General features: G+C 40.0%; 1 protein-coding gene across 1 annotated transcript in view; it reads left to right on the forward strand.

The window, feature by feature from the left end:
* Positions 1-13,633, forward strand: part of CFAP54 (cilia and flagella associated protein 54) — a 199,539-nt gene that overhangs the window by 129,096 nt on the left and 56,810 nt on the right. The window contains exons 48-55 of the mRNA XM_026649001.1: positions 985-1,201; positions 2,270-2,361; positions 6,029-6,198; positions 8,227-8,329; positions 9,910-10,048; positions 11,318-11,475; positions 11,675-11,860; positions 13,296-13,422. Of these exons, the coding sequence (XP_026504786.1) occupies positions 985-1,201; positions 2,270-2,361; positions 6,029-6,198; positions 8,227-8,329; positions 9,910-10,048; positions 11,318-11,475; positions 11,675-11,860; positions 13,296-13,422 (1,192 nt within the window). The remainder of the gene's footprint in view (positions 1-984; positions 1,202-2,269; positions 2,362-6,028; positions 6,199-8,226; positions 8,330-9,909; positions 10,049-11,317; positions 11,476-11,674; positions 11,861-13,295; positions 13,423-13,633) is intronic.

The raw sequence follows: 13,633 nt of genomic DNA on the forward strand, positions 1-13,633 counted from the left end.
AAATCCTAGGCCCAGTAAAGTAAGTGGAGTTTCGCCATTGACATCAGTGAAACCATGTATTCACACCCTGGTCTGGAAAATCTTCTGATGATATTCAAAAGTAATATATTATACAGAAGTGCTGATTAAATTGTTATGGCAAGGGTCACCAGATGGTGCCGTTACATACAGTGTTATACATTCTTTTGGATACTATGAAAACAGTGTTCAGTTTTAGTACCAAGAGAGATAAATATCAGAACTGATTAACTCAGTTCTAAGATGGAGCCTCAATGATTCTATGGGCATCCTTCTGCTTTGGTCAAGTCACATCTGTATGTGTCAGGTTTCCTGTCTAAAAAATGGTGATAATAGTACTTACTTCTCTCTTCAGAGGTCTGATATGAAATTTATGAAGTGCTAAAAACTTATAATTATTATTAGTAGTAATTAAGGAAGCATTTACAGAGAGTAGAGTGGAAAATACAAAGTTGTGTAGCAATTACACAGTATTGTTAGTTTTGTGATGCAGGGTTTTTTTTGCTGGCGGGTTGCAAATAATGTGAGTTTGCTCCCTGCCTTAATCTCTCTAACAAGAATCAAGTCTTGGAGCAGAGTTGGGATTTTGGCTGAGATTACTGATATAGAGGTTTACCTGTATACTATTTGTGACTTCTTCTGTTCAAGGACAGGTATATACTTTGTAAATGAAACAAATTAAGAAAGTATCCAGACTGTCTGTCACTGACTTTCTCCTTCAGCGGGAAAACTTACCTGCCAGGCCCTGACATATGCAATCACTTGGCAGAAAGACATTATGTTAGGGAAGAAAAACACCAATTCCTCCATGGTGACAAATATTATATTATCTAGTATGAGTCATATCTACTTGTATTTTCATGAATGTCATTAATAGAAGTGGAGTACACATTTCTGTTGTTGAATTCAAATATGGTGTTTAGCATGTAGTTGCATATTAATTCGAATTATTAACTTTGCTTGTAGGTACTAGAAGACGTATTTAATTGGAGTCTACCTCCAGCTGTGGTTTCAATGTGTGATCAACAAATCATGAATAAATTAACTTTGGCCAAAATGCATTTAATCATTTGTCTTTCGGCAACAATAAATAGTATTCCTGAAAAAGTGATGAAAACAATCTATTCTATGGATAACACTAGCTTAAAAAAGCCAAGCAGAATCATGGAGTCAAGCATAAAAAGTAATTATAATTGTCGTGGAAAACTCTGATCATCATCTGATTTTTTCTCCAGCTTGTTTCATGTACAATTTTATCATTTTTAACATTTGTGTACACATTATACTGATGCATTTTAAAGAATATTCATATTATGTCTTGTTGAAAATGTAAATATTTATTTTTTATTTTAGAAAGTTTGAACATATAAGTTTTCAATTTTTTATAGTTAAAATTTCATCTTAAAATTTTATTTAGAGTTGCTTTTCATTCTTACTTGTTTTTTATAGATACATTATTGTTGGTGGATCCTATGGCTTTTTGGGCTTTGTACTGTTTTAACATTTCCTGATCACTTCCTTCCAAACGAGTATCCATTTTTTCATCTTGGGAGATGAATGACTGTCTTTCTTTGATTTTCTTTGTAGTAAATTACCCACCAGAAGATGCTCTTCAGATCACGTTGTGGTCACTTACTCATTTTCCCTTTATAGTCAGAATGCTTCACTTATTACTATTAATTATATATATTGTGGAACTCCCAAGATATGTTGGGGCCTTCTCCAAACATAAGAGATAGTCCAGGTCCCAAAGATCTTACAGTGTAAAAAATTGAAGACAGAGAAGTAGATACGGGAACAAACAAAATGGTCAGAATGAGGAGAAATATATGTTTTGTTTGTTCCAAGGGTTGTTGGATTTAGTTTGTTATATATAAACTATGCTTAATTGCTCTATTCCTCCTCATTGGCAGCTGCAGGCTCAGTCCTTTTCCTCCTCGGGCTAGCTCTGGTGGGATTGGAGGCTTTTCCACATTCCCCCCCCCCATTCCCCAATCGCTAAACGGAGAGCCCTGTAGCGGCAACTGAGATGTGTGACGTGTAAAAAGTTTGGCAGGATGGTAGAACAAATGTAAATAAGAAATATGTTTGAGAAAAATCATGATTTTCTCATGAATATTCAGTGAATAGAAAAATAAGATATATTCTTCAAATTATTGGGAATTATTTGGTCAACTCTGCTCCTTTGTAACTTGAAGTCTTTCTTGGAATTTAACTGCTATCCTTTGCTTTTACAAATTTTATTTGCCAGTTAATGCAGAAGTTACAAGACACCAGGAACAAAGCAGCATTATTGTGCAACTGGTCAGATGTAAAGACGAATTAAATATGGCTATGCTAAAGGTAATTTTGTTGTTTAGGAAACTAAACTTAGGAAACAGTTCACTGTTCATCAAATGATATATTTCCTATGTAGCAGAAATTATACTGTGGGGACTAGATGATGTAGGGAACTGGAAATGAGTTAAAGAGTCTCTACTTTCTAGGTCACCGGGTCTAATGTGACCCAAGCACTTAGTGGCTATAAGTAGGGTCCTACCAATTTCATGGTCATGAAAAACATGTCATGGACCGTGAAATCAGCACTCCCCCATGAAATCTGATCTCTCCTGCTGCTGGAAGCCCACGGCTCCTCGCTGCTATTCCGGCCGCGCTGGGGAGGGACAGGAATTGTCCTTCTCTGCACAGCCGCTGTTGGTGGGGAGATCAGACCCACCTACAGAGGCAGCGCAGAAATGAGGGTGGTACACCCTCACTTCTATGCAGCAGCAGCCCAGGAGCTGGGCTCCAGGTTTCCGTTCCACACCCTACACTCCTGGCAGCTTCCACCTCAGCACCAGGCACCAAGCTTGGGGCTTCCTCCTGCAATGGCTCTTGCCGGGCTGGGGGATTTCCCTTCCAGTGGCTACAGCTGGGGCAGCCTGGACTCTGGGCTTCTGCCCCCACTAGGGTTGCCAAAGTTCTACTCATACAAAACCGAACACCCTTGCCCCACCCCTGCCCCACCCCTTCTCCAAGGCCCCGCCCCTGCTCACTCCATCCCCCCGTCGCTCGCTCGCTCTCACCCTCACTCACATGCTCATTTTCACCAGGCTGGCTCAGGGGGCTTGGGTGTAGGAGGTGGTGAGGGCTCTGGCTGCAGGTGCAGGCTCTGGGGTGGGGCCCGGGATGAGAGGTTTGGGGTGCAGGAGGAGGCTCTGGGCTGGGGGGGGGGTAAATCCGTGGAGTTTGGAGTATGGGAGTGGGCTCCAGGCTGAGGCAGGGGGTTGGGGCGTGAGGGGGGGTGACAGCTCTGGCTGGGGGTGCAGACTCTGAGGTGAGGCGGGGGATGAGGGGTTTGGGGGGGTAGGAGGGTGCTCCAGGCTGGGAGCGAGGGGTTTGGAGTATGGGAGGGGCTCCAGGCTGAGGCAGGGGGGTTGGGGTGTGGGAGGAGGTACGGGCTCTGGGCTGGGGGTGCAGGTTCCGGGGTGGCACCAGAAATGAGGGGTTTAGGATGTGGGAGGGGGCTCTGGGCTGGGGCAGGCAGTTGGGGGGGGGGGGTGGGGGGCCGGCGGGGGGGGGGGGGGCCGGGGGGGGCCAGGGGGGAGGGATTTGGGGGGCAGGGGGGGCTGAGGGGTTCGGAGTGTTAGAGGGGGCTCTGGGCTGGGGCAGGGGATGTGGGTGCAGGATGTGTGTGAGGGCTCTGGCTGGGGGTGCAGACTCTGGGGTGGGGCTGGGGATGAGCGGTTTGGGGTGTTGGAGGGTGCTCCTGGCTGGGACCGAGGGGTTCGGAGGGTGGGAGGGGGGAGCAGGGCTGGGGCAGAGTGTTGGGACCTGGGAGAGGGGCAGGGGGGCAGTCTCTGGGTGGCGCTTACCTCAAGCAGTTCCTGGAAGCAGCGACATGTCCTTCCTCCGGCTCCTATGCGGAGCTGCGGCCAGGCGGCTCTGTGCGCTGCCCCGTCCACAGGTGCTGCCCCCGCAGTTCCCATTGGCCATGGTTCACGGCCAATAGGAGCTGTGGGGGCAGCGCTTGGGCCGGGGGCAGCGTGCAGAACCCACTGGCTGCTAGAGGGGGACATGCCAACTGCTTCCTCTCCTCCGCTGCTCATGCCGCAGCTCTGGGCGCCGAACTAGGGGCTTCTTCCCCTGGCAGCTCCTCCCGAGGTTGGGGGCTTGTGCTCCTGCCAGCTGCAGTCGGGGCAGCCAGGGCTCAGGACTTCCCGTCCCCCAGCCACTCCAGCTGGGGCAGCCTGGGCTTGGAGCTTCCGCCCCCACAGCCACTCCAGCTGGGGCTCGGAGCAGTCCAGGCTTGGGGCTTCCTGGGCTCGAGGCTTCATCCTCGCGGCTGCAGCCGGGTCTCAGGGTGCCCAGGCTCAGGGCTTCTTCCTCTGCGGCTGCTGCTGGGGCTCGGGATGACCCGGTAGGGGCTTCTTCTGGGGCTGGGGCACCCATTTTTCCTGGGGGGCTTCCAAATTGGCTGGGGACCCCGTCTTGATCTATCCCTGGCATGGACTGGCAGCTAGGAGCCTCCTCGGTTTCAACAAAGAGATTTGGGACTAACTTGAACATGAGAACTGAAATACCCATTCACCTTTAGAGGTGGTCCCTGTAGAACATATCTGAGTTACTTTGATGGGATAATATACTGGATAAATAGACATTAATTCTCTAGAACCTTTGACAAGGCATTTAAAAGAGAAGCATTCCATTTTAATTTTGTTGTGTAGTTTAAGAAATTACAGCTCCAGGGATATGACAAAGTAAAATAAAGATTTAAAACATTTTGAATAAACTTACTGGTGCTCTTGACAGGCATTAATGCTGCCTGTCTGAATTCAGCCAAATCAATGGAAAAGCTAAAGAAATAGATAGTGAGAGAAAGTAGTCATTCTAGTGTCAGTCGACTGTTCTCTCCTTGCAAATTAATCATCCTCTACCCATGACCCTTTACCCTGGAAATCAGGCCATTGCTTATTACCTTATCTAACTGTTTATTGCTTATCTTAGATATTAAGCCTCATGCATCATGGTTTATCCCAATCTCTAACCATTCAGAGGTGGGAGGGCAAATTATCCCTCATTTGCTCACTGCAGGGTTCTTACACCTACCTCTGACACAGAGACAGACTAATGGTCCAGATGAACTTTGGGTCTGATGCAGTAGGGCAATTCCTATGTTGCTTAGTTGGCAACTAGAAAGTAATACTATGCTGCTCCATACTTGAAAACATGCCACATATAATTTTTAAATGAGTTGGAAGAGGTCTCTTCTTTTAGAGACTGCAAAACACTTGAGAGGCATAATACAGGTTTGACACTTCTGATGTTTCCTTTGAGCCCTATCATACTATGGATTTTTAAGAAGAGAACCCTTTTGAGGTCATTGTGGAGTTCTGCTTAAAAACAGATGACATGACATGTTCCTATGACTTTTAACTAAACTCTTCCTAGAGTCCTGAGGTTGACAAGTTTGAGTTTAAAGTGAAATTTCTTTCTGATCTGGTTTTTCCAAGGTCTCCTGCAGCTTTACTTAATGTGAATCTGAGGGCCTGCAAACTACTCAGGGGCTTTCAGGATATATACTGTACTCATTAATTATAATGAGGTTATATTTAAAAAATAATAGGTTTCTTCCAATATGAACAAATGCTCTTTTATTATTATATTTATAGTTGAAAATTACTGAATCCTGAACTGTAACTATGATATAAAGATAGGAATGAAAAATGTTTAACTGAATTATTTCTAATTGTATTTTATTAAGATACACAGTACTATATCTTCTGGTGTACTGTGCTTAGAGTCATAAATTACAATATTACCAGTTTAGTATGCAGTGCTACTTCCTGTTCTTCGAGTTTAAAACCAGATTAAAACAATAATCTTGCTTACAGAAATAGTGCCTTGTATTCATGTTGGCCTATTTCAAAGTATGGGAAGTCCTGGACAATAACAGAGAACTTTTTAAGCAACTTTCTATTATTTGTATTATTTCTTGAAATTACATGATGTTGTGATGTTCTTCTCTTAGGGGATTTTATTGACAGAAACTGAAGAAAGGCTTAACTCTCTTGTAGCCAACATACAGAATGAATATGACGGGAAGATTTCTCACTGTTCTGCTGTAGAATTAGAGACTGTTATTGAGGCCAAGCTTCAGCTTGCAGTTATTTCTCAGCAGAGACATCAAACTGCTTTCAGGTAAATACCATCATAACCAGAATACATTGCAGCTTGCTGAATGTAAGATTAAAAACAAAAAAACAAATAAACCCAACAATCCTCTTAGCTTTCAAAGATACTCATATATTTCAAACCTTAAAAGCTACCCGAAGTAACAACAATAATTCTCCGTCTATACCGAAAGGACAGGAGACACTTGATATGATTTTAATCAGGCTGCAACTTTATTATTAGATGTCTGGAACTACCTGGCAGATAAAGTGTACAGTGCAGGTAACTCCATGAGCATTTCAATATCTACCTGGGGGCTTCTGCAAGTCTCCCCCCATTTTTTCCATCCAGGCCCCCCAGCCAACCCATTGCTGGGACCTTATCACTCCCCAAGAAGTTGGGGCTTTTGCCTTTTGAGTTATGGTAGCCTGGAAATACTTTGCATTGTTCGGAGGATATGTTTTTGTGCAATATCACAGAAAAGCAATATGATTTCAGAAATGTGGTGAAAAATGGGAAGGCTGGAAAAATACATATAACTCATATGGTATAACTACACGTGTGACACTGTTACCTGTAACTCTGATTCAGTAGAAAGTTGGAGACAGCTGTTACAAGGAGCACGTTCTCTGGGGGATGGGCCCTATGTTTGGCTCAAGAGCTTTTGTTAGAAAAGATTTTCCCACTAGATCAGTTTCCCAAACATTTTTCTGTCCTGAAAATACCTTCATTCTTTTGACAAAATGTGGGATTTCCATCTATATCTGCAATTGTTGGAGATTCCTTTTCAGTCATAAAATATCAGTGTAGCTGGTAAGTCCTCTCTTTTTCAATGAAGCACTGTTTAATTAGAGTGTTGACAACACTCATATTTTTTCCTAATGCCCTAACTGCTAGAACAAGAGGTTGCGCAAGAATCTCAGCTTTTATGTTTTTTAAAAATGAAGTTTATTGCCCTTGTGGTTGCAAAGAAAATCTTGAAAATGTGACCCAAGTGCACCCTACAGGCTCAAAAATCAGAAGACAAAGAAAAAAAGGCCATCATTTATTATTTTCAACCCAATCTCATGATGTCGGGGGGGGGGGGGGGGGCTGACTGATGATTTTTGAACGCTTGGTGTTCACAGTACTGTGGTTAATAGAGCACTGGGCCTTGGGTTGCATGTATGTGCTTCTCAGTGTGCCTGTTATAGCCCCTTTATATTAAAGGTTACTGGAAGTCAGTCTCTAGCAACTTTGTATGTTGGTGATGGGACAACTTCCAAATACCATGTGACTGCTTACTGGAGACTATGTAAAGGAAGTCTCTTGATTCAATTTTGGAAAGAGATAAGCCTCTCCCCAGGGACTTGGCAAAAGCCTGAAGTATAGTTACAAAGGGGTACCAAGGAAGAAGGGTGTGTCCTCTCCTTTCCTAGCATGCACAAAATGGTACAGCCTCTATTAACAGGTTTTTCTTACTTTAAATCTTTTTGCATATGCTGTTTGTTTATAAAATTGACCCTGAGGAAAGGGATGTGAAACTGAACTTTAGAGTTTCGGTTTTATTTTAACTAACTTGGTTGGTGACTCTGCCCATTTGCTTACACATGCTTATGTTTCTTTGTAGTGGGTTGTGTCTCTTTGTAGAAGGACTCTTCAGTATTCCCTCCCATTTAATTGCATCTCCTGTAAATTTGGTATCAGAGAGGTAGCCGTGTTAGTCTGTATCCACAAAAACAACAAGGAGTCCGATGGCACCTTAAAGACTAACAGGTTTATTTGGGCATAAGCTTTCGTGGGTAAAAAACCCACTTCTGCATCTGAAGCAGTGGGTTTTTTACCCACGGAAGCTTATGCCCAAATAAATCTGTTAGTCTGTAAGGTGCCACCGGACTCCTCATTGTTTTTGTACATTCAATATATGCTATAGATATACTTTTTTGGTATTAATTAAGCAAAATCTAGTCTATAACTGCTGGTTCACAATCAGAAATGGTCTAGACATCAGAAAGATTACAAGAAAGCACAAAATGGTACATAATTTTTGTTGTTTAACAATATGTTCCCTATTAGTGCTGCTTTGGCTTTCTCTGCAATTCGACTTCTTCAGGATGCAAACATTTTCAGGAAGAATGTTCCACATATTCAGCTAAATATACAGCAAACAGAGCGTCGAGTATGTATTGATACAGATTCTACTTTTTAAATTATTGTTTGCTTATATGTAAAGTCTTGCATCAAAATGTCAAATTAAGCACACTGCTGAACCTCTTTTAGAAATGCTCTTGCGGTGATCACCACTAAAGCATTTATCTACAGCTATTAAACAGTGGTATCTGAGGTATTAAATTTACTTTTAGTCTTAGTATAGGAGAGGTCTGGTATATCTGATAACTCTGTACGGTTACTGTTGTTAAATGTTGACTTTTAATTGCCATCATAGTAGTTAATATGCTGTGGAAGTATTATAAATGCAATTAGGATACTTTTTCAAGTTGCACATTTTAGCATCAGCATTTCCTCTGCCTATAAACCCCATAAAAAGCAAAGCAAAACAACAAAAAAGACCACCAGAGAAATATCTTGTTGTATTGACCTAACCTCCTCCCAGTAGTTGTGCTACAGTATAAAAATCAAGGATTTTCTTTTATACTGTAAAATATAGATTTGAACTTCAAACCTCTTCACACACTTTTGGATGCTATATAATAAATACGTGATTGACTTTACTATACGTAAATTGTATGAGCAAATGTATTGAGTGAGAGCATTTCACTGTAAGAGCCTGACAGAGAAGTACACATCACCACTGAGATCTAAAATTAGTAAAGTGTCTGATCAGTTTAATTCTCAATACTTGTCTAAGGATTGACAGAACTTTGACTGAGATCTTTTATTGTTTTGACAGTCCAACATATTGTAGCTCCAGCAGTGACAATTAAAATGTATGATGGACTGCAGTAATTGTTAAGGCTCTCAACATAAAATATCTTTAAAGGAGACTGATTTCTAAGGTCAGAATCCAGCCTTGTAGCTAATTTTCATCATTGGTTGCAAACATGCAAGCCATTTATGTTGAATGGGTGTTACTAAAAGCAGAATGTGAGCTGAAGTATATAATTGTGATACTGGCTAAACAACAAACTCTGGCCATGCTCATCTCTTGTGTTTTGATGGCACAAGCTATTGACAATCTGGGCTGCAGAACCCTGTCTCAGAAAAGCTACTTGTAATGGATTGGAGGTGGTATAGAAGGTTGGCTTGGGAACCTGAACTCTCTGTGGTAGGTTTTGTTTTGGAAGACAACTGCTTGAGGTGCCTTAGACATTTGAAATGTTCGAATTAGTCTCAGTGGAGTAGTGGGCGGAGTGCAGATGAGGTGATCAAAAGTGTATAACAAATGCTCTTTATCACATGGTCCTTGAATTTATCACGTGCTCATCACCGGCACATATTCTACACATATTACATATTTATTTGTTCTCACATTGCCACGGTTTAATTTTCATTGTAGATTTCATTATTTCATCAGGTTTTAACTTAATAAATCATAAATTGACATCTGTAATAAAAAATGATTGAGCCAAACTGAATAAACTTTTAAGAATAACTATGCTATTTTTAAAATATTTGTATTATTTTGATATATATTATACTAACAAATACCTAAACTTAACACAAACAGTTCTGCATTGTTTATGTTAAAGTAGTTTATTCACAGAATAACTTCTTTATTGATTTTGGAAATATGACCAGGATTCTTATGTAGACAGTACTCAGCTGCCTTGCAATGTAATAGCACAAGAACATATGAACATACGTCTGTGGCTGAGATGTCGCATGGCATTAGTGACTGCACTAACAGCACAGATCCGTGGCGTTGGTGATATGAAAGGTACTATTGTGTTTGCTTTAGTGTTTTCGATTGTAAGCTCTTTGGGCAGGGACCATATGTTCTTGGGTGTCTGTATAGCGCCCAGCATAATGGTCCTCTTATCCCAATCTCTACTACAGTACAAATAATAAAAACATTAATGTTAGAACTATCAGTAAACAACTGTTTATACTGAATTCAGCCAATACAGCCAAGAAAATATTCTATTTCTGAATTTGGTCTTTCCCTCTAGTTTATAAAGTGTAAGCCATTAAATCAAAGAAGGCTCATTTAATGCTCATTACCTTCTGAAAAATCAAGTACGTAATAAAAAAATTGATGTGCTTTAAAGCAATTAAGTTAAATAGGCACACTTAATTTTTAAAATTTATTGCTGCTACATATCTCTATTTTGAACAAACCTCAAATACTCCTCTGCTGTGCTGACTTTATATATCTCCCATAAATGGAAATGTTCTGTTCCAGTTTCTTTTATTTCCAAGCATTTGAGCATGACAGTATAAAAATACTGTATGCCACTAATTGCACAAAATTGCTAGGGAATTTTTTTTGTACATAAGATTGTTAGTTAATATTTCATCAGTTACACAGTTATGTACTGCTGTTAACTATATTGCATTATGTATAAATGTACAAATTAAAATATATGTTAAAATTATGTATTTATAATTTATATATAATTATGTGTTCTACTTCCACTCTGAAAGGTGACTGTAAAACAGGAACATTTATTGTGTCTCATTGATTCCAGACTGAATTTTTTTAGTTGTAAACTGAGCTGATGTTTTTCCTACTTGAAGTCCTTCAAGCTCAACAAGGACTCTGAAGCTGTGCTCTTTCTAACATAGACTGGAAGGCCAACTCTGCTCTAAATTGCACCTGTGCAGCCCCTATGAAGGTTAACTGAGTTTCAAAGTTGTAACTGACAGAAGATTTTGAAGACAATAGTGGAGTTCAGCAATTACAATAGTGTAATTGGAGAGTATCGTCAGGCTTGCAGAATCTTCATTACTTGTACTGATGCCTCAGAAGAAAAGAACCCAATTTGTGTGTGTTGGCATTGCTGACAATTTGAAAACAAACCATTTTTTTCTTGTAAGTTGAACACATTTGATATAGAAATCAGTGAAACAGAATAAACATGGAAGCCCATTATATCACTTTTATAGTCATTTTTCAGAGTGGATGCGACCTTTAAGTGTGTAAGAGAAAGATATTGTAAAATCATTTTGATCTTATTTTTATTATTAATCCCCTTCTTTCTTTTAGAAAATGACATGACTGATTGCTCAAGTCTAATAAATGAAGTAATAATAGAAGCAGAGGCCTTCAGTGACATTGAGACACAGGCTGAAGTGATGGTGCAAGCTGTTATACTGGACCTGCAAGAAAGGCGCCCTGTGACCGGCATTAAGCTTCTTCTGCAGGTTTTAATGCGAACAAAGAACAGTTGTTAATTTTTTTTTGTTTTTGCCAAATAAAACTGCTGCCAGGACAAAATAATCCTGAAATAGTTAATACCTTTTAGATAATGTGAATATAAACATACTTTTTCATTTTATTTGTGTCTTTATAAACAAATAATAACATTGGTTAAATTGGTTTATTTTATCTGTGTTGAAATAGGATATAATCAATTTACTCCAAGAAAAGCCATTTATTTCCCCTATGGCTTCTTTAACACTAGTGAAAAGTATGCTTCTGCTGGCAGACATATTGACAACACAAACAGATGAGGACACAGAGCATCACTCTTCTGCAATCGAACGATTAAACTTGTTAATTCTGGCTCACAAATTTACTATTAAACAGGTGAGGGTAGGTTGGTGATTTATGTTAGTTTCATGTGATTTGCAAACTCCTCATACTCTTCTCATTTGTGACATACTCTGGAAGCTATTTTAGCAACTCATTGGAAAGAAAGGGGGCATATAATCCAATTTCCCTCAGATTATACAATGCACAGAATTTGCCCTTCTTACCAAATTCCTACAGACTCATCATAGGTTAGATGCAGACGTAGATAATATGTACTTTGAATACTATCCAGTGTCATTTTGAAATGGATAAGCACTTAAGCACCTAAATCCTTATTTAGGTACTGAAATAACTGGCCTGATTTTCAAGGATGTTGAGCACCCACAGCTCCCATTGAAGTCAAAGAGTGCTCCACACCTTTGAAAATCTGGCCATCTCATTAGATACCTAATTACAGATTTAGGTGCCTAACTTTTAGCACCCCAGTTTGAGAATTTTAGCCTTAGTTCTTAATCTGAGAATCACTCAAACCAGAAATCAAGTATAAAATAGCAGTAGTTAGTATTTATAGATATTCACAAAAATAAACTGTGAAGTGGTGTAAATAAAGTGATTTTACATATGCGTTTAAGCATAAATACAGTTAAAAGTCATCTAAAGGCATAACACTTGTAACAGAAGTTTATAGCAATATGCTATTTCCTTCTTTATTTGGAAGTAGACATGCCCTTCTTCATTTTCTGCCCACTCCTGATACTGGCTCACTAAAGAAGCTTTCAGATTAAATTCTCTCCTTCCTTAAGTGTAGACATGCAGAGTCTTACACTATTAAATTGTTATGTCCCCAAATCTAGATGATCAAGAATGAAATGGACCACTCTGTCCTCTTAGAATTCCTCCTGTGGAACTTGCTAACCTGAATAGTTTTACAGCCTGCATAACTGCAGTTCCCAATTGCCTTGTCTCCCCCTATGTCAACAGTGCTTGCAGTTTTGGCACATGAATTTATATTATTGTGAGACAGTCTCTCATTGGCTTCAAGATCTTTTCTCAAATCTGACAGTAGCAGCATTCCATCTCCAGAACTAAGGTGTCAGAGGTTCTGTTTTTTGATGACTTTCTGGTGTGAGGGAATTTTTCTTTTGGAGCCCTTATCCTGTTTCAGAGCCTGAGACTTGTAAACCAGATCATGAGCTCATTGGTCTTGTGTCTGTCCCATCTGGGATACAATTTGAAGTCCCAACTTAGAGGAACTTTCTTCTCAATGGAGAGGACACTCGGTGTTAATTCAGCAGTTCAGGAATATTAAGCCCTTTTTCAGTGCTCTTTCATAAGACATAATGAAGTCAGTCGGTGGGGCTTTGGATCTGTGAGGGCAGACCCTTGTATACATTCAAAGTGCAGAATTGCAACCTGGATGTATATAAAATGGATCATATGGATTGTATTGTTGTGTATAATTTATCTTTGTAAAATATTTTTTTACTAGATTTTTACCCTTGGAGAACCAATCGAACAGTACATAGAAGACCCTGCATTGACAAGTCCAGTGGTTCCTTTGAAAAATAATTACTTGCCAGCTATCAATTTACTGGCAAAAGTCAAAATGAGAATTGGTAAGAAAAATCAAGTACATTGTTGCAGTAATGTGTCTGATGAATAGTTGAAAACTAATATCAGATTAACTGAAATAGTACCGGAGGTGTATGAATTACATCAATTTTTCATTAAGTAATGGTAAAAATGTAAGGAAAATTTTTCCTTCTGAAATTTTCAGTAGATGGATACATTCATTGCAAATAGCAAAACAACTATACAGACAAGGTA

The sequence above is a fragment of the Terrapene carolina genome, unplaced genomic scaffold (genome assembly GCF_002925995.2).
Source record: "Terrapene carolina triunguis isolate 2854851 unplaced genomic scaffold, T_m_triunguis-2.0 Scaffold68, whole genome shotgun sequence".
Lineage (NCBI taxonomy): Eukaryota > Metazoa > Chordata > Testudines > Emydidae > Terrapene > Terrapene triunguis.